This window comes from Clupea harengus, chromosome 16, assembly GCF_900700415.2.
Source record: "Clupea harengus chromosome 16, Ch_v2.0.2, whole genome shotgun sequence".
Classification (NCBI taxonomy): domain Eukaryota; kingdom Metazoa; phylum Chordata; class Actinopteri; order Clupeiformes; family Clupeidae; genus Clupea; species Clupea harengus.
The window spans coordinates 2,867,821-2,889,182 of record NC_045167.1 but is presented as its reverse complement, the minus strand read 5'-3'; the positions used below and the strand labels follow the sequence as shown (position 1 = coordinate 2,889,182).

Here is a 21,362-nt window from a genome sequence, read left to right as displayed (position 1 = left end):
GTGTGTGTGTGTGTGTCAGCAGGTGGTCGAGTCGCACGGCCACATCTCAGCGCAGGCAGGACAGACACCGACATCACAACGAACACCTGCAGCTGGACAACGACCTCAAAGAGGTATCACACACACACACACACACACGATAAGACCGTGTCACTGTCCAGATCTTTCCCTTTCATTTTCCCATTCTGTCACCTGATGTCTGAGTCAGATAACTTTTCAGTGTATCTTTACGGGAGTTATTTGGTTTTGATCCACCCTTTAGTCCTCTTTTTGTCATGTCAGCTTTATTCCTCTTTTTTTTTTTTACAAGACTTCCCCTTTCCTGTTGCTTTGGCCTTTCTGTGGCCTCTCTTCTGTGTAACGTTTCTCTTGTCTGAGTGTGTGTGTGTGTTCATCTGCATGCTGCCTGTTCTGTTCTTTCTTTCTTTCTTTCTTTCTTTCTTGTCCTGTCTTTCCGTTCTTTTTGTCCTCGCCGTCGCACGTCGTCTCGCCTTGTGCTGTTGTGGTGGTGGTGGTTTGGGCCATACCAACCCCACCAGCAGGTGGAGGGGTGTCTGGTGCTGCAGAACTCTATGGCATTCTGGGAGTGGGACAAAGCGCCACCCCCGCCTCTTAAACCGCCCAAAAAGTCCGTCTCCGCCTGCTGCCTGGTATGTGAAGGGAGTGTCAGTGTGCAGTTTACCCCCTGCCCCCATCCTTTGCCCCCCCCCCCCCCCCCCTCCCTTCCAGCCCCGCTCACTGCTCCACCACCCCTCCTCACTCACACACCTGCCTGAAGGAGCACACACATTATGGGTGTCAGTGGCTAAGCCTGCACCTGCACTTGTATAAATGATCAAAACAGGACCAAAGAAACCCCTTCATTTGAAAAAAAAAAGCCCTTTGGGGCCTTCATTTCATTCAGTCCCATCAAAGGACATCGAGTCACATCGGAGTCTCTTCTAGTTGCACAGCCATTGTCTGAGGGCTCGGGGACTTTGGTGAGGAGGGCAGTGTGACCGGAGCATGAAAGAGGGAGACGGAGATTGAATCTTGAAAGGGAATAGAAATGAACCCCCAGATACGCAGATGATCTCCATCAGACAGGGACGAATAGAAATGAACCCCCAGATACGTAGATGATCTCTATCAGACAGGGAGGAGGAAGAAGGAAGGAAAGGTGGGGCAGTAGCAGACTGAGAGAGAGCAGAAGACGTGGGGAAAGAGGGGGAATAAGAAGAGGATAGACTGCACAGAGGTGTATGTTGTTTTGTTTTGTTTTTCTGGGGGAGGGGTGTCTTTGTTTTAGGTATATTGGTGTGACTCTTCAGCAGTGAAGGACATTTAGAATTGTTGTCCACAATACAAGCTAGAAATGTTTACAAACTTTGAATTCAATTCAATTCAATTCAGTGTCATTCACATAGCACCAAAACAATAACATTCTCCCAAGGTGCTTTACAGAGCCCAGGGGCCTGAAACGTTTCCACAGCCATCAGCATTTGAGAGCAAAGGTCACGCTATAAGAGAGAACAGTTGGTTAGTAAACATCAATTTGATTAACAGGTAAAGAGATAGACTTAAGTAAAAAAAAAAATGAACTGTAGTTAATATGGCCACATTAGTATCTGTATTGGCATTACATGATATAGAAGGAGGGGGAGAGGCTGCCCGGCAAGGTTTATAGGAATTTGATTTCTGTGTAGTTTTGATGAGTTCTGTTCGTTTATGTCATGTTTTGCATGTGAATTTGATTTAGGATAGCAGAGACATGTGAAACTATGGGAGTTATATGTGAGGAAACTAAAGCAATCTCATCTCAGCTACTAGTTCAAGGGCAACGTGTAGCTTCAGGGATCACATGGAGAATAGAGCCATGTACCATAATGTCTTCACTCTTTTTTTTTTTTTTTATATATGTTTATGTGTGTGCATGTGTGTTTTTGTGTGTGTGTGTGTGTATGTGTGTGTGTGTGTATGACAATATTTCACTTCTCAGTCACACTATCCACATTCTTCAACAGATTTCCCCCCCTCCCTTCCTTCTAAATGTTGAGTGCCCATTTCAGCGAGGACATGTGGCAACTTGTTACACTTACTCAGCAAGACTTTAATTATATTTCTCTAGAAATGTTCAAAAGTCCCTGTGATACTTCTTTGAAGCTGAAAACCCAACTCCCTTTGTCTCTGTCCTCCCCCTGTCTGTGTGTCTGTCTGTCTGTGTGTGTGTGTGTCTCCTCCTATCTGTAGAAGTACATGCAGGAGGCTCGTGTTCTGGGGAAGAACCTGAGGCAGCCCAAGCTGTCTGATCTCTCCCCAGCTGTCATCGCTCAGACCAATTGGAAATTTGTGGAAGGGCTTTTAAAGGAGTGTCGCTTGAAGGTGAGGATAGAGTCTCTCTCCCTCTGTCACACAGGCATAGCCACACACACACACAGAGAGACACACACACACACACACACAGAGAGACACACACACACACACACACAGAGAGACACACACAGAGAGACACACACAGAGAGACACACACACACACACACACAGAGACACACACACACACAGAGACACACACACACACACACACACACAGAGAGAGACACACACACACAGAGACACACACACACACACACAGAGAGAGACACACACACACACACACACACACACACACACACAGAGAGACACACACACAGAGACGCACACACAGACACACACACACACACACACACACACACACACACACACAGAGACACACACACACACACACACACACACACACAGAGACACACAAACACACACAGAAAGAAAGAAAGAAACATGCCACCTCATGACCACCAGATATGGATGTGATATCATCTCACTGCACCTTTAGACCCCAGTAGCAGAGAGTGGGCCCTTTGCGTGTTCAGCCCCACTGAACCTTTAGACCCCAGTAGCAGAGAGTGGGCCCTTTGCGTGTTCAGCCCCACTGAACCTTTAGACCCCAGTAGCAGAGAATGGGCCCTTTGCGTGTTCAGCCCCACTGCATGTTTGCCGTGTATTAACTGTGAGCGTTGCGTGCTGCAGACCAAGCGCATGCTGGTGGAGAAGATGGGCCGGGAGGCGGTGGAGCTGGGCCACGGTGAGGCCAACATCACGGGCCTGGAGGAGAACACGCTCATCGCCAGCCTCTGTGACCTGCTGGAGAGGATCTGGAGCCACGGCCTCCAGGTCAAACAGGTGAGGACACGCACACGTCCGCACACGTCCACACACGTCCACACACGTCCACACACGTCCACACACACACGTCCACACACACACGTCCACACACACACACGTCCACACACACCCACACACGTCCACACACACCCACACCAGTCCACACCAGTCCACACACATCCACACCCACACACACATCCACACGCGTCCACACGCGTCCACACGCGTCCACACACGTCCACACACGTCCACACACGTCCACACACGTCCACACACACACACGCGTCCACACGCGTCCACACACACGTCCACACACACGTCCACACACACGTCCACACGCATCCACACGCATCCACAGCAGTCCACACCAGTCCACACCAGTCCACACTCATCCACACTCATCCACACTCATCCACACTCATCCACACTCATCCACACACATCCACACACATCCACACACATCCACACACATCCACACACATCCACACACATCCACACACATCCACACATCCACACACGTTCACACACACATCCACACACATCCACACACGTCCACACACGTCCACACACATCCACACACATTCACACACGTCCACACCCATCCACACTCATTCACACACATCCACACACACGTCCACACACGTCCACACACGTCCACACACACCCATCCACACACGTTCACACACACATCCACACACATCCACACACACATCCACACACATCCACACACATTCATGTTGCTCCATGGCAGTCAGTCCCCTGACAGAGATGCTGTTGTGTATGAAGTCTGGTGTTGCCATCTGTGTCCCACTCAGCCGTCTCTGTGCCGCCTCTGTGCCGCCTCTGTGCCGTCTCTGTGCCGTGTCTATGCCGTCTCTGTGCCGTGTCTATGCCGTCTCTGTGCCGTCTCTGTGCCGTCTCTGTGCCGTCTCTATGCTGACTCATGACCTGTTTTCTCTACCATCTGCAGGGGAAGTCAGCCTTGTGGTCACATCTCCTTCACTATCAGTCCAGAGAGGAAAAACAGAGCTTACTGGCAGATTCACCAGGCAAGGCTATACACACACACACACACACACACACGAATGCATAACTTCACAGAAATCACATGTTCAAGTTTGCATGCCCACACACACAAACAACAAACACACGTATGCGTAAACACACTCAGACATTCATCCACACACTTGTTTCCTCCACCAGTTCCACAAGCTGAAGACATCTTTCTCTTCCCACAGGGTCAAACAGTCCAGAGAGGCGGAAATCTGATTCAGGTCTGGGGCTAACGACACTGCGCGTCTCTGTCATACAGGATATGAGGTGTGTATGCTTCCTGTTTACACACTTCATGGTGTGAAAGATCGGAGTGCACTGTATATGAGATGATGTGAAGGGAGAAAGCCCGGTGTGTTTCGGTTGTGGGAGAACTTTTTTAATTTGATAGATGGTGCACAGATGTCTCCATATCTCTGTTAATGTGCTGCCTTAATAGTTGGCTTGGATGCTTCATCCCTCAAAATGACCTCCCACTCTCTCTCTCACTCTCACTCACTCGCTCTCACACACACACTGTCTCTCTCTTTCTCTGACTCTCTCTCTCTCTCTCTCTTTCCCTCTCTCTCTCTCTATCTCTCTCTGACTTCCTCTCTCTGTCTCAATCCTGTTTCCCATGCTTCTGTCTCCGGCCCAGGCACATCCAGGGCATGAGTGAGATTAAGACTGACGTGGGCCGTGCCCGAGCTTGGATCCGTCTCTCCCTGGAGAAGAAGCTTCTCTCTCAGCACCTCAAGCAGCTGCTGTCCAACCAGGCCTTAACCAAGTACGACACCGCTCTCCACACACAACACTGCAGCACCTCGCTGCTCACAAATACAGCCCTTTTAAAGACATAATTTCCAAACTAGGACATTGTGAGCTCTGCACTTGTGCAGGAGCATATAGTGTATGGATTTATGTGAAGGTTTCAATCCATTTGTAAGGATGCCTCTGTGTGTGTGTATGTGGTTAGTTGCGTGTTGTGATGTGTGCTGTGTGTTCGTGTCTCCACAGGAAGCTGTACAAGCGCTATGCATTCCTGCGCTGTGAGGAGGAGAAGGAGCAGTTCCTCTTTCACTTGCTGAGTCTGAACACCGTGGACTATTTCTGCTTCACCAGCGTTTTCACCACCATCAGTGAGTGCAACGGCAACACGAGGCCCCGACGCCACTGCACGGCGTCCGCACAACCGCAACACCACCACACAAACACAACTGCAGCACACACCCTACCGCAAGTGTCTCAATCACAGCACACTCCTCAAATGCCACGTTGTGAAAACATGACCACAAAAGTTCACAATGTCCCAGTAGCCTAGAGCATTGCTGCATCGCTAAGACTACCCCCAAACGTGTCTTAAAAGCATTCCATGCCATGAGCAGAGCTGTACTAGAGCGGAATAGAGTTCTTGGTAGTTGTGTTCACATCGTCTGTCTTTCCTCCGCCCCGTCCTTCTCTCTCTGTCCTGCTCTCCCACTTATTCACATTTAAGTGAGTGTTTAAATAAACATCCTGTTGTCCTGAAGTACCCTTCTTTGTCCTCTTTTACACCGTCCTGTCCTGTCCTATCCTGTCCTTGGCTCTCCCAGACAGCTCCCAGCTGCTTATGTCTGTGTCTCGCCTCGGCGTGAAGTGAGCACAGAGGTGATATTCCATCTTTTAAAGCGTTCAGACAGCACACCTGGCTATAAAACACTCCTGTGCAGACGGTAGCCCTTTCTCACTCTGCTCACGTCTCGGCAGTCGGCACTGGTGTGTTGTTTTGGGATTGTTGATTGGATCTGACTGCGGTGCACTGCACCGGGACAGGGCTGGCTGGCGGGCGCGGGTGCGGCCCGGCAAGGTGGCGGTGAGCGGGTCCTCCAGGGGAGAACCGATAACGCGCTTATCTGCCTCCTACTCGCTGTAGTCCTGTGGCAGTGCATTGCATTTACAATCTCTCGCTTTAGATGGAACAGAGACCTAAGATGCTATCTCAAGATATCTTGCCAACGAAAACAGCCACAGAAAGGGAAACAAAACATGATTTATAACAACAGGCATATTAAACTGTGACTAAAACGCACTTTGATGTATCAACCACAAAGAAATTTCAGGGTGCTACTGAAACAGCTTTTAAATAACCTTTTTGTTTTTCTTCTGATTTATCTTTTCAGTGATCCCGTACCGTGCTGTAATTATTCCCATTAAGAAGCTCAGTAACGCCATGACGACGTCCAACCCGTGGGTCTGCGTGGCAGGCGAGATGGGAGACTCTGGTGTCATGCAGATCCCCAAGAACGTTCTGGAAATGACCTTCGATGTGAGTCCAGTGCACTGCTGCGTGATGCACGTGTGTGTGTGTGCGCGGCTGCCTCCGCGCTCATCCCCTTTATCTTCCTCACATCTCAACACACCCTCGTCTTCCTCACTCCTGAACAAACACTCAGCCAAACGCATTAGGCAAAGTGGGCTCAGCTGAGGAGAAGAAAGCTTGTTGGAGCAGGACAATACTGATAACTGCCTCGTGATTTATTAGTTTTTAACCTTAACGTTTGGATCAATACAGCATCAATAACTTCAAGCTATTTGTTAGTAATGCCTGATCGATGGCCTTTTTTAATAGGCTATGCACTTTGAAAGGCAAAATAAGTTAGCAGTAGTGAGTTGGTAAAATCTCCCTGTAAATCTCCAGACCACTTAGCCCTGATTTCATTTTCTGAACCTTGCAAGCATATGAAGCCTCACAAGAGAACAATGTTGAGCGCTGATCAAGGTCAGGAACAGGACAGGTGTGGTGTGGTGGTCTGGGCTGAAGATCCTCCCCGGCACTCAAACCTTCTCTACTTCATTCTGTATCCATCAGAGGTGCATTAGGCTCAAATGTCCCATCTCCCTGTGTGGTTTGCAGTAATGTGTGAGTGATATGGTGGTGGGTCATTTGAAGTGATGCCCTGTATTTCATATGTATGCGTTGGTAGTTTATTTTAGTTTTATTTCTTGAATATGTTTGAGTGATCGGAAGTAAGTTTGGAAATCTGTTTACCCCCATAAGTAAATAAGTGCATAAGGTCATTTCCCATTGATATTAGTAATCCACAATGGCACGCGTGGAGATGATGTTGGTTCTGCTAGGTTTGCCCTGAAACTGCCCAGGTGTGTTGAATGCGCTAACCTGTCCTGTCCTCCCTGAGGCTCGACCAACACACAGGCAGCCCTGTGCTGTGCTGTGCTGTCAGTCATCCATCCATGTCCTAACTCATGTCTTCCCTCCCCCCCCCAGTCTGCGTTCAGGCCTCACACTCACATCACCGCTCTGTTCAAGGTTAGACCTGCATCGCTGCGGCCCTCTCCCCCCTCACCCCCACCCCCACCCCACCCCACCCCAGCTCACCTCTCCTCTCCCCCATCCACCCTATATGTGTGCCTCTAAACCTCTCTAGTTTGGCTTGGATTTCCCAACTGTGAATCTGCTGTTTGTAACCTTTAGCTAGCTATTGGTCTGTCTAAGTCTAGAGTCTTTCTAACACGGGTGCCTCTTCCTGACTAAATCCATCTTCATAATTGGTGTCATAATGGGTGTTTTTCTATTGATGTTGAATTCTTAACAGTGATCATGCTGATTTTACTTTTGACTGACTGCTGAGTTGTACTCCTTAGTAGAAAGTAGCACTAGAATTGGCCTGTTTTCAAGCTTCGTTCTAATCAATAGCATATAGGCTAATCTCATTTCTATGATGCCTCTACACTTCTAAGTAGTGCTACTCTTCTAGATTTGTAGTCTTTCTCCAAAAAAAATCCTTCTCGCCGTCTCTCTTTCTCTCTCTCTCACGCACACACACCTACACATCACTGCACACATCTCACCGTTATTTGTGTGTGTGTGTGTGTGTGTGTGTATGTTTTCAGTGTCAGAACCTTGGCAAGCTCACCACAGTTCAGTTGGGTCATGACAACTCGGGGCTGCTGGCCAAGTGGCTGGTCGACTGCGTGATGGTCCGGAATGAGATCACTGGACACACATACAAGTAAGATATGGCCATTCAACCTCACTTCAAACCTGAGACTTTGTATCTGACCTGTTTATTTCTGACTCTATAGAACTGGTCTGGGTGGTCTAACTGTAACTGGTTGCTTGTTTTGTAGATTCCCCTGTGGCCGCTGGCTGGGGAAGGGTGTGGATGACGGGAGTCTTGAGAGGGTTCTGATTGGTGAGATCCAGGTCCCCTGTGGCGATGAGGACGCGGGGCGAGGGAGCAGGACTCCACCCATGCTGCGTTCACCCTCTCAGCCCAGGAGGATCAGCATCACCTCCCTCAGCGGCCGGGCCACCAGTGAGTGAACACACACACACACACAACAGCACCACTCTCTTTCTCTGTTATTAACTTAGACTGTTATCATTTACTGTGCAGTCTTGGGTTGGTGGATTATTGTTGATTCTGTTGTTTCTGTGTAGTTTAATAAGAGTGTATCGAGAAAGTTAGTCTTATTAGTGTTGCAGATTATACCTTCAACAGTATGCGTCTCCATCCATTGTCAGCAGTACTGATTAGTCTTTTGATATGTGTGTGTGTGCAGAGCCCACGTCAGCACAAATACAGGAGGGCATCGGGGAGGCAGTCAACAATATTATAAAACACTTCCACAAACCAGAGAAGGAGGTATGTATGTGTCCAACTTCGAAACAGTGGTGACGGAGGATTTTTAGTAGTTATTTAGTATTCAGAAGAAAAAAAAAGAAACAAATGCAAACATGCACGCACGCGCACACACACACACACACACACACACACACACACACACACACACACGCAAACACATACACGCAAACACACACACACACACACACACAAACACTCCCTTTGACTTTAAATGAGCCTTGAGTATGCTGTGGTCATTGTGTCTTGTTCTTTTGTTTAGTCTTAAAGGGCTACTAACTGCCATTTCCCATGGGACTGAAAAGCTGTTGGTCTCTCCCTCCCCATGATTCAGTGTGTAGCGTGCGTAAGCGATACCCAGTACCCATAGGCCTCCCTGCTCAGTGTGGGGTTAACAGCGCTGGTGTGATATTGATCCCGCAGGAGGCATTGAGACCCAAGTACACTACAGTGTTATTGCCTTTCAGACTTAGGAAAGAAAGATGTCCTGCAGGGGATAAATCTGATGTAACTAGGATACTATTAGGGTTTTATAACCATATTGGGATTTGTGCTGTCTGTTTCCCTCTCATCCTCCCTCTCTCCCTCTGGCTCTTCCCCCTCTTTCTTATAATTGAACTCTCTTTCTTTCTTTCTTTCTTTCTTTCTTTCTCTCTCTCTCTCTCTCTCTCTCTCTCTCTCTCTCTGTCTCTCTTTCTCTCTCTTTCTTTCTTTCTCTCTCTCTCTCTCTCTCTCTCTCTCTCTCTCTCTCTCTCTCTTTCTCTTTCTCAGAGAGGTAGTCTGACTCTGCTGCTGTGCGGTGAGAATGGGCTGGTGGGGGCACTGGAGCAGTTCTTCCACCACGGCTTCAAGACGGCACGGCTGTTCCAGAAGAGCATCTTCGTCTGGGACTTTGTCGGTGAGTGCAGATGTCGCCCCATAAAGCCAGAAACGGCCTCCATAAAACCCCAGGAAATAGGGGGCCGTTACATCTTTTTACTGTCTCGTCGACGCCGCGCAGCACACAACTCCACAGGGGGGAGAGCCACCCTCTCAGGATGCAGTACAGCCCCCCGCACAAGTGTGATCACAGCCGTCATGGCCATACCATCCCGTCACACTTCATCTCTATGGATATGCCCTGTATGCATCAGTGATGCACCTGCTGACATAATGTAATGTAATGTTATGTAATATAATGTCATATAGGTATGTGATTATATCTGAGCGCTGTAGTCTTGCTCATATCTCACCGTTGGGTGGATGTTCAACCACTCTCCTGTGGGTCATCACAGTAATGTACATGATGCTTTAGTGCCCTCTGGTGATGAATATATGCACTCCAAACGCTACTTTTGGTCTAGTTCACTGCTTGTTGGACTTGCCCCGGTGGAGAGCTTGGGAATTGCATGATATTTGTGAAACTGTTGATGTAACAACCTGTGCGATTATAGTAGGATAACGGTGACGTCCCAGGGTGCTTTATCAGACACTTAAGACACTTGTGTGTCTCCTTAGTATAAAAAGACTAGCAGTTCTTCAGATTTAGTCTTTCCTGGAGGTAGGTCAAGAGTACAATACATCTACAGACACCACAGCTATGGATATATGACCGTGGGTGTGTGTGGGGGTGGGTGGGTGGGTGGGGGTGAGGGTGTCTTTGTGTGTGCATGTTTTAAAGAGAGAGAGTGTGCGTATTCTTGTTGCAGCCCGCTCCTTTGCATGTGATTTGCATGCATTAAGGTTCAGAGGTGTCTCTGAGGGCCTGATCATGTGAGCTGTTAGCATGTGATGAAAGGGCATAAAACATGCGCCAGCACCACTGCCCCCCTCTCCTACCCCAGTCACACTGCCCCCCTCTCCTACCCCAGTCACACTGCACGTTAGCAGGCTTTAACCTGACAGCCACATCCAAAGCCACCCCCTATTCTCTAGTGCTATTATCACATTCATGTACCTCTGGATTTTAGACTACAATATCTGGCTGACAATTATTATATTTATTATTATTATTATTATTATTATTACACTGGCCATGTGTAGAACCACTGCTGTGGTTTCATGACCTTAGCCTTTTCAGATTTGATCATTGCCATACTTATGTCATGAATTTATGTTTTGTAGTCATGACGATACATACTCTGTTAATACTTCCATATTATTTGTGCACTTTCTTAGGAATTCTAGAGCAGATATGTTCATGGCAAGGTCTTACTTAAGGGTGAACAGTGTTGTAGTGTTTTTGTTTGTTTCTAACCTATTTTGGGTCACAGTGTTCTGAAATCTTTGCCCTGGCCAACGTTTCTGATATATGATTTACCCTGATTTATGGCACTTTGTGGCATCTAAGACGTTTAACAAGCTGTGTGTGTGTGTGTGTGTGTGTGTGTGTGTGTGTGTGTGTGTGTGTGTGTGTGTGTGTGTGTGTGTGTGTGTGTGTGTGTGTGTGTGTGTGTGTGTGTGTGTGTGTGTGTGTGTGTGTGTGTGTGTGTGCGTGTGTGTGTGTGTGTTCCTCCTACAGAGAAGGCAGTGGAGTTTATGGAGAGTGCTGATCAGATGGGGGACCTGCAGCAGACAGCAGAGCCTCTAGGCCTTACTTGTGAAACCTTCTGTCGCTATGCCAACGCCATCAACAACTCGCCACGCAACATCGGCAAGGATGGCAAGTTCCAGCTGCTCGTCTGCTTAGGAGCCAGGTGAGGAAGGGCATTTTATATAATGCATAACAACAGCAGTAGAGTACAAGAGTACTAACTGAGAGTCGAGAGAAAAACGGGACAGATTGTCCGAGTGTACAAAGTTGCTGTTGTAAAGATAATGCGTGAGCGCGTGCACAGACACTGATTAACCCCCCCCCCCCCGCTGTGTGTTTTGGATCAGGGACCGTCTGCTGCCTGAGTGGCTCCCCCTGCTGGTGGAGTGTCCGGTCATCACGCGCATGTACGAGGAGACGGCCATGCTCCGCGACCGCACCGCCGTCAACTCGCTCATCGGCGTGCTGCAGACCCTCCACCACTTCGCCGTCACGCTGGAGACCTCCCTGGTCAAGGGCATCGACTTGTAGCAGCCGGCGACCATGGACACCCCCCCCCCCCCCAACCCCCACCAAACCCCCACCTACCCTTCTTACCCCCCCCACCTTTCCTCTCCCTACTCTCCGATGCCTCTACAGATGCCAATTCAAGGCATTGGCAAGCCGCACAACCCACTCTGGGAATAAACGTGACCACTAAAAGAGCGAGAAGACTGAGGAAGAAGGAGGCTCTTTGAAGGACAGATAAATAGAGACAAGTCCCCAATCCCACACCCACACCCCCTCCCGTGACACTGTTTTTTAGCCGCAGTGCGTAGGCCTTTGGATCAAAGTTGAGTGCAGTATTACCCATACCTTGTGCTTTAAAACAGACAACTGAAAAAAAAAAAATAAATAAATAAATCTTCTCTACGTTTTTTGTGTGCCGCTCTATATGAACTGTATGAAGCTCTGTGTGAAGCTCTGTATGAAGATTATTTTTTTCTTCTTATGGTGAACGCGCACAGCTCTCTTATCGTCAAGGGGGCTGTGGCAAAAGAAGTGGGCTAAGGTTTACATCTCCAAGACTTTGCACCATTAGTAGAATAGGGTGGTGGCATGTTTTCAGTTCAGTGAGTGAACCCTTTTTCTCCAGTCACGGAGAAAACTGAAAAGATATGGAGCGGTGTTGGTTTTGTGTGTGTGTGTGAACAAACGGAAACTGTCTGAGAGACCCTGAACATCTCCTAATGCTCTATGTAGTCCCCACACTTGGACAGCAAAAGCTTTATTTGTGAGGTTTGGGGAAGGAGGAGGAGGGAGAGTAGTGGGAAAGAGAAGGATGTTGCAGAGCCTGTCTTATTTGCACTCTTAACTCCCTGAACTGAATCATGACTGCCATATGAGATGGCTCATATAACCGACTAACCCGTGGTACTGAACTAGCCCTTCACACTGCTCAACGATTGGCTGTGGGATCTCCTGTGGACCCTCCCCCTACACCGTATTGGATAAGAAAGGGGGCTTGGCACTGACATCAGTGAAATGGACATTCCATCTTGATGTTAACAAAAGAAAACAGCAGCAGTGACTTCTTTGGTGTGTCTGTGTCTCTTGTGTGTCTGTGCGCGTGCACAGTTTTGTGTGCCCACTCAGTTTCATTTTCTCTTTATTTTTGTATTGTATATTGAGCAGTTTACAGTATTAGTCTCAAAATTAAGTGTTTGAAGACATGTTGTGGTTTTCATGGTCAGCAGCTCAGATCTGTGTGTGTGTGTGTGTGTGTGTGTTTGTGTGTGTGAGCGTGACAGTGAGAATGAGAGAGTGGGTAGGTGAAAGAGGGAGACAGTGTGTGCTTTTCCACTGCAGGAACTCTGGGCATTTCTTAGGTGGCGCGAACAGGACCAGATGTTGCCTAATATTTTGGTCTTCAGTCACAACATCAATTCCGAGCACGACAAAATAATTGCGTATTTCTCCAGCGCTAGCACCAATATCAGACCGTTAAATCAGAAATGTTCTAGACAACATTAGAATTACCTCAAGGTCCAGTCGACAGTTGAAATTTGCTATAAAGTTGATTTGATTAAATGGCTTCATTTATTAAGTAATTACAACTGCCCTGAATGACCAGCACCACTATGATTTAATTAAAGCTTATATTTCAGCTGACGATTTGCTTGTGTTCACTCAGTGACTGTAACCTTAACAAGCTAACTATCTAACCTGTCATTTATTCTGCTGTATTCAACGCATAACCTCTGGCAAATCTTGCTGGTTTTAAAAATGGCATTTTTTTGTTGTCTTCCACTCACATCGCACGTAAACAAATAAGCATCAACCATCACTGCAAGCGCCACCCAGCAGGTTCAGGACCACACAGAAGTACACACTTAGTAGGTAGGTAGGTAGGTACCTATTTTTCTCCTGAACACAGCCCTGAAAGAGGACCAACAGGGGTGGTTCCTGCAGTGGTAAAGCGCCCAAAGTGATGTTCTGCAGTGGAAAAGCACCTAGTGTCTTCTGCTAAGGATACTTCAACAGTTCATGTAATCATTGCCAAGAAGGTTCCTCTGCACGATGACAAACAGAGCAGATAGTGCATCCATAGTACATTAAGAAAACAAGCAATAACACATCATAGCCGTGCTCCTCTTTATGTGTTCATAGGATCCCTGCAAGGCCATTTAAATGGGGTTCTCAATACACAGAACAATACACTTTTGATTTCATTTACATTTACAGTATATTTATTTTGTCTTCATTAAATCGCATGAGTCAGTCTCAGAGCAAGAAAAATCTGTTTGTTTTTTTTGGTTCTAAACATAGGCTTTGTTTTCATCATGAGGACGACCTTTTCCAACTTGCAGATCTGAGGCCATCTTAATGAAGGATGGTATTAAGTCAAGTGTAAATACTGCAAATGTGCATGTCTCAAATTTAGGGGAAAGTATTTGGGTATTTATTGCGACCCTTTGGCAATAAACAATAATCTGATTAAATGATTTCTCTTTTCTATATTGTAAAACCAATGACTTTGGACTAGCTTTTATTTGGTTTGGTTTGTAACACCAAAAATGCTGCTGTGTACATCTAAGAAATATTTTAACCACTAGACCAATCTATTTGCTTACACTGAAATCATTCATTTACCCATGCATTCATAGAAGGTGTAATGGCCATTCTTGTTTTGGATTGTTTTATTTTGTCTGTTATTATCTTTGGGTCTGTTGCTATTTTTACATTTTGAGATTGCAGATTTTCTCAGTATTCTTAAAAGAGAACTCTGGTATTTTTAACCTGGGCCCTATTTTCCCATGTTTTTGTGTTCAACGTTTTACTAGGGACAAAAAACGATCGAAATCTGTCCAGTGTTGAGTAAGACCCCATAAGCGGCAACCGCAACACGGCTATACAATGTTATTGTATGGGTCAAGCATCCGCGTGAAAATAAATTGCTTGTTTTTGACGCTGACCGGCTCATAATGTTATTATAAAAAAATACCAGAGTGCACCTTTTAAGACACTTTAAACTCTCTGTTTAGCCAGTTGGTTGAACTAACTCAAATTTTCAACTGAAAGAGTTGAATCTTTTTGTTTTGTTTTGTTGTTCTATCATATTTGTAATTGTAATGTTCTGGTAGTTTCTCACTGTGCATTAGCACAGTCGTCTCCAGTGAGGTAAACCATCTGACTGGCAGCCTCTGGGGAAGCCTATAGGAAGCCTGTGTGCAGTGCTGCTTGGCTATGAGCTGACATATAGGCTATGAGCTGACATAGGCCTTCTATGTTCCTGAAAAGCTACTGCATGCTGAGATGTTCTGTACTGCATCAAAAGTTCTATTTCAGTGGGTTAGTTTAATGCTTGTTCCTTTCATCAGTCACCCAGCTCCATTGAAAAGAAAAGAAGACTACTGTCCCTGGTCTAGGGTACCGAACTAGGCTCCCTGCCTCTCTGTCTCTCTCCTGTTGATATTGTGTACCGTCATCTTTACTGAGAACTTGAACTGAATGGATTCCTGTGTCTGGTCATTATTTAAATGATCTCTGTTTATGGTATTTATGAAATGTTTCATTAAAAATCTCAGTATGTTGACACCCAGTGACACTGTCTTTCTGTGTTTGGCAACTTTGCATTTATACCTAATTATTTTAATCTTATGCGGCCACACCGGAAGACCACACTGAATAATCTGCATGTGTGTGCTTTATAGGGTATTTAGGCCTACTCTCACAATAATAATAGTTAATAGTTTTCTGTTTTGTTTGATATATTTTTCCTAAAATGTGTATATCATGAAATCGTCAAACAACAGTGTTTATTGTGGTGGGCCTGAGCACTCCCATATGGCAGATAAATAAATGATACATGATCTCTCTCTGTCCCCCTCCCATGCGGCTCTTACTGAATGTGGAGCTTTGTTTTCAGGAGGTCATATGATATCAGGTAAACGTGGCCCTCCGGTTAAATGCCTGCTCATTGTGTAGCACTATTGAGCAGCTCGGTCCATGGATGCAAGGAAATACTCATGGGAATTATTGGAGAGTATAATGTCCGTCCTATCCGTAAGACTGCATTATGTCGCCCTGCCCTATCATATCCTATTATGTATCCAAGACATGAGTCGCTGTGAGGCATAAGGTAGAAAGCGAACCAAAGAAAATATATTAGAAAATAGCCTAGGACAAAGGTGAATTTTCAATAGATTGAAATAATGAATTATTTGTGTTCAATAAACACCGAGTGCATGTGTGTATGTTTAACGAAACTCGTCTCCTCTAGATATGATTGCGGGCAGAATTAATTCTGTTATCAAAGCTCGTGTGTGCCATGCGTCGGCACACTGCGCTGTAGTAGAAGCCTACGCATCCAAACCGAGCCTTCCTACCGCCGCTGCTTCGGATTGCATGGATTTGAAGTGCCCTAGCAACTGGTTCCACCCCCCTTTCCCGCGTAATTTTCCCTTCCATATATGGACAAGAGAATGTAGACGCAGTCGTACGTCAGACCGTAATGCAAATTGGGTTTGATTGAGGAAAATCAGAAAATGGAGGATTGGCTGACACGCATGCGCATACGGTTTTACTACTCCCAGACGGAAAGTGAGACAGTAACAGCGAGTGGAGTGCATGTCAGTGGCGCATTGTTTAATGAGTAACAACTGTAACGCCGATATCATACACGCTTTACAACTTAGACAATTTGTCCAATCTCTCTTCGGCCTAATTCAAGGTAAGAATCCAACTGCTTTTAGAAATCAACCAACAATGTTCAGGCATGGCAGTCTTCAGAATGTCATTTTCCAGTGTCAGTGGCATCTGAATAAGTTGGGCGATCGGAGTGCAAGATTAACACGATGGAAAGGTGTCACATTCTTGTCAAAAGTGTGATCTCTAGTGGGTTTTGAGTTATTTTGAAATGAACTAAACTATTGAAAAAGTTTGCTGTCAGCTAATGTCTGCCCGTTTTGAAGAATCTGTATGTTTTTGAGAGGGGCACGCGTCGTCTTTTTGAAGGCGCGCACATCATCTCGCGGATGATGGCACAGAGAGTGCACGGTGACCGAATTAAATTCACGTTACCTGGTCTCAGTATCTGCGTCCCTCAAACATGGTCGTGTTTGTGCATAGTTTAGTGTGTCAGTTATTTGGTTATTACGTTAGCTTTAGATCATTTCCTCCGAACAAATAATCCCTCAACGTGACAGCTGTGAAGGGTTGGGTAATTCACGCAATTTTGTAGTTTCTGTAGTTCACACTCTTGAGTGATCTGCCTTCAAATGACATTTCTCTAGTTTTTAATCATTTGCGACCATTTATTTCCTCCCGCGCAGTGCAAAGTAGCCGAAGCCACTGCGTGTGTGGTCTCACGCCTACTCATGAGGTTGATGGGTGTGCTTCAAAACAAGCCAACAATAACACTTGTGATGTCCAACTGTGATACAATGTGCCATAAACGGGTGACACGTCAAATAGGTGGTCTATATTTATTGGAATGAAAAGCTTTTACTTGTTTCACGACTTAGAATTAGAATAGTGGAATTTGATGGTGGAGTTTGCGGCGACTTCGAGGTTCTTCATGCATGGTATTCCACATGGTCATTGGCTTTTAAATTGCCCTTTCAAGTGTAAGAAAGGACTTTTGCCATCACTCTTTAATAAAATGTAAGCTATGTGAGGTTCTGTGTATCGTGGCATGTAGCGTTGAACCAAAGTTTGAGCGTGCATGTGTTTACAGTCGGGCACAAGCATGGAGTCGCACGATCCACTGACGCAGAATTATTCCGAAAACAAAGGGCACGGCACGGAGTGTTACTTTGTTGTTAAGTGTTGCACAAGAGATATCACTCGGGTCTCTTCATTCGGTTAGCCTATATTATGTATAGAGATAAGACTTTAAATGTGCCTAAATCGCCGAGTGGTTATAATGTGGTTGAAACGTGTTATGTATGTGGATGCGTATGTGATGCAGCAAGAAAGCCATGCTTCCTCCGAGAGTGGGCGGTGAATGTGTCGATGTAGGCTGCCTTCACCCCGCATGCGAAGTGTTTGGCGCATAGCCTTCCACACCGTCGTATTAAATGACACAGTTGACGTATTCATTGTTCTTATCTTTTTGTAAGAACTTATATCGTTATTTTCTATATCAGTTAGACTTTTGATACTTCAAATATACACATTTAGATCGTGTTAAATGTTCGCTGTGTCAATTCTGCATCGGCCCCTCCTTCCCCTTTGAAACTCGTTGCCATGTTTGAATTACGTCAGAGACCGAATTATACAAGAGGTTGTGCCGCGAGGTCCTGAGACGCCGATCGGGAGAGGGGCAGCAAGTCTTTATTTAGCATTTATTGTTTTACTTTTGATTAGAATAGCCCGATTTATTTTAAATGTTTTTTCATTATCAATATTCTTAAAGATTATGGAGATGCTTACGTTTGAAAAGTGGCGACAAAACATCGCTATTACTGTTTAACCGCATTACACATGCCACTTCTCAATCGTTTGACGTGAAGTCCAGTCCATGGATACATTCATGTCATGGTCTGTAAACCTTTGACAGATGCTCCCCCCCCCCCCCCCATTCCTCTGAGCGGATGGCTTCAGTCGCATCAGCACCGTGGTTACATAAGACAGTGCATGTACGCTTATCCCATTGACGTTATGACTGATAACCTAGTTTTTTCCGTCTGGGTTAAGTAGGGCGAGAGACACTCGTTCTCTCAGTGAGAGACGTGCATTGTGCGTGGCTTTGAAAAACCGAATATGTTATTATCTATGAGAAAGCATGCGACGCACGTGGTCTTCTGGCCCTTAGCTGACCTATGTGAATTGAAAGCAAATGTTTGAATACAAAAATGATTGTTTACTTGTAGATTGATATTGTTAAATGTATCTCCTTTTGAAGATGTTTGGCTTTCATAAGCCGAAAATGTACAGAAGCCTGGATGGCTGCTGTATCTGCAGGGCCAAATCCTCCAGCTCGCGCTTCACTGACAGCAAGCGTTACGAGAAGGACTTTCAGAGCTGCTTTGGGTGAGAATCGTAACATTTATGGAGCATCTGTGTTAATAAGTTTCAATGTATTGATCGCATATTTTTTTGCATTTTGTGGGCTGATGTCATCTAGCGTGCAATTGATTTTGACCAAACAAATTAAATTGTTAATGCATCTCAAATGACCATACAGCAATCAAATCTGTCGTGGATTGTAATGTGGGCTATATTAACTCAAGTTAACAGCACAGGCTGAATCGCTCTCTTGTAGGGTCTCCTGCCAGTTTGTGAAGGCCTGTGCACTATGAAAGATGCTGTTGGCATGGTAACCAGTGATGAGTGAGTCAGCAGGCCAACTGCGTTTTAGAATAGCTGGCCTCTTGTTGCGGGTGCTATTAATAGTCGTTGACTGAGTCTGTTTTTAACCATACTGGTGTTTTTTTATTTTCATTTTTGGACACTGCCACACCGCTCCACTTCTACAGCCTGTGTGAGACTCGCTCTGGAGAAATCTGCAACGCTTGTGTTCTCCTTGTGAAACGTTGGAAGAAATTGCCAGCAGGTTCCAAGAAGAACTGGAATCATGTGAGCATTTAGTTTTTTTTTCTCCCTCAGCTCTGTGCCAAAGCTGCTCTGGTGGCTTCCAGAGGACGGTGTTAATCTTTTATTCCTTAATCCTTATTGTTTTAATGAATTGTCTTCATGTGATACACAGGTGGTGGATGCACGAGGCGGGCCGAGCCTGAAGACCACAGTCAAGTCCAAGAAGGTGAAGTCCATCTCTAGGAGAGCCCGGCCAAGCCAGATCAGACGGGTCCAGAAAGAGCTGAAGAGACACAGTAAGACCACTGTTTGTTTGGAAGCAGTTTGTTTTTGTTTGTTTTGATTTGTTTGTCTGCTTGTTCTGTCTACAATATTTAAATCTAACTTGTTGCTCTCTCCCTTCTCTTCAGACTCCGATGCTCACAGCACCACCTCCAGTGCAAGCCCAGCCCAGTCACCAAGTTACAGCAACCAATCAGATGAAGGCTCTGACACCGAGCTGGCACCTGGTTCCTCCCGCTCTCCAGTATTCTCCTTCCTGGATCTCACCTATTGGAAAAGGTCAGTCTGTGCTTGGCTCTCTATGTGATGTGTGGACGGGAAAAGGTTAGTCTGTGCTTGGCTCTCTATGTGACGTGTGGACGGGAAAAGGTTAGTCTGTGCTTGGCTCTCTATGTGACGTGTGGACGGGAAAAGGTTAGTCTGTGCTTGGCTCTCTATGTGATGTGTGGACGTGACGTCCTATCTCATAGAACTGGTCTTTATAGTATCCGTTTTGTATTGGTTTCAGGCAAAAGGTTTGCTGTGGCATCATCTACAAAGGCCGCTTTGGCGAGGTCTTGATTGACCCCCATCTCTACAAACCCTGCTGCCAGAAGAAACAAGAGCAAGAGCAAGAAGAGGAGGAGGAGGAGGAAGAGGAAGAAGAGGAGGAGGAAGCTCAGACCAGCCAGCAGAGCAGGACGAGTCCAGCTCCCCAGACCTTCCCTTCCCCTCCACCAGTCAAAGAGGAAGAGGAGGAGGGAGATGATGAGGAAGAGGAGTGGTAAGACCACTCACAGGGACACACACACACACACACACACAGGGAACTGAAGCAGCATTCGAAGGAGGCCTTGGAGAGCTCAGGATTTCATGTCCTCTGGCCCTCTGTAGAAGTCCTGTCAGATTGCCTTCAATTCAAGAGCAGCTGGAACCTTTTTTGTTTTGTTTGTTTTTCTTGTATAGTGTGAGTTTTATTTCTGTGTTCATTTCAGAGGAGGAGGTTATTCTTTGTTGTTTAACTTATGGACTATTAAGAAGTTTGTGTTTTTACCCCTCCTCTGTCTTTCACTCTGTTTCCATTGGTTACTCAGATATTTAGATCCTTGGTTTTTTTTAAAAAATGTTTTTTTTTTTTTTTGTTGTTTTTTTTACATTTATTTGTCCACATGAAATGCTGGATCTACACAAAATGCAGACGAGGAGAAAAAAAAAACTAAACTCTACCTTTGACTTCCAGGATAGAGCCATAGCCTAGAAAAAACAGCCTTCAACCCACGGTTTGCCTTTTCCATATATTTGTAAAAATACACTCATGTACACCTTTTCTAAACACATTTACCAAGATGCGTACACACACACACACACACACACACACACTATCCCTCTCTCTCTTACATACCCACACATACATATAACATGCACACATACACAGCCTGACCATAAAGGCTAGAAAATGATAAACCAGCCTTGAAATGTACCAATAGTAGTGTGATGATTAACATTTTTTGGCAAACACTACATTATTGGTGTTATTGTTGCACGAATCAATGGAATAGTAACTATTTTGGTAAGAAAAAAGATGATGCAAATCAAACCAAACAAGCAAACAGAAAAGGGTATTTGGAAGCGGTTGGGAACTGGCAAGCGTTGACAGAATTCTAGGTTTGGGTAGTACCATGAAGTGCTGATTCAATAGCAGATATTGTTCCGCAAAA

At 45.8% G+C, this 21,362-nt stretch overlaps 2 protein-coding genes across 11 annotated transcripts in view; both read left to right on the top strand.

The window, feature by feature from the left end:
- dennd5b (DENN/MADD domain containing 5B) overlaps nt 1–15,441 on the top strand; it is a 64,268-nt gene extending 48,827 nt beyond the window's left edge. For 2 of the 10 annotated variants that reach the window (XM_031583128.2, XM_031583125.2), the window contains 16 exons: nt 20–113; nt 540–650; nt 2,230–2,361; nt 3,043–3,195; nt 4,148–4,226; nt 4,416–4,497; nt 4,868–4,996; nt 5,227–5,348; nt 6,369–6,514; nt 7,475–7,516; nt 8,101–8,219; nt 8,338–8,525; nt 8,773–8,855; nt 9,624–9,750; nt 11,353–11,527; nt 11,712–15,441. In XM_031583128.2, the coding sequence (XP_031438988.1) occupies nt 20–113; nt 540–650; nt 2,230–2,361; nt 3,043–3,195; nt 4,148–4,226; nt 4,416–4,497; nt 4,868–4,996; nt 5,227–5,348; nt 6,369–6,514; nt 7,475–7,516; nt 8,101–8,219; nt 8,338–8,525; nt 8,773–8,855; nt 9,624–9,750; nt 11,353–11,527; nt 11,712–11,895 (1,966 nt within the window). In that variant the 3' untranslated portion in view covers nt 11,896–15,441. The remainder of the gene's footprint in view (nt 1–19; nt 114–539; nt 651–2,229; nt 2,362–3,042; nt 3,196–4,147; nt 4,227–4,415; nt 4,498–4,867; nt 4,997–5,226; nt 5,349–6,368; nt 6,515–7,474; nt 7,517–8,100; nt 8,220–8,337; nt 8,526–8,772; nt 8,856–9,623; nt 9,751–11,352; nt 11,528–11,711) is intronic. The other 8 variants (XM_031583134.2, XM_031583132.2, XM_031583133.2 and 5 more) reach the window with 6 other exon arrangements.
- A 966-nt stretch (nt 15,442–16,407) lies between these two features.
- Nucleotides 16,408–21,362, top strand: sinhcaf (SIN3-HDAC complex associated factor). Its single transcript, XM_012823761.3, has 6 exons — nt 16,408–16,576; nt 18,752–18,879; nt 19,326–19,425; nt 19,556–19,679; nt 19,794–19,944; nt 20,174–21,362. The coding sequence occupies exons 2-6, from the start codon at nt 18,752–18,754 to the stop codon at nt 20,430–20,432; spliced, it is 762 nt and encodes a 253-aa protein (XP_012679215.2). The 5' UTR covers nt 16,408–16,576; the 3' UTR covers nt 20,433–21,362.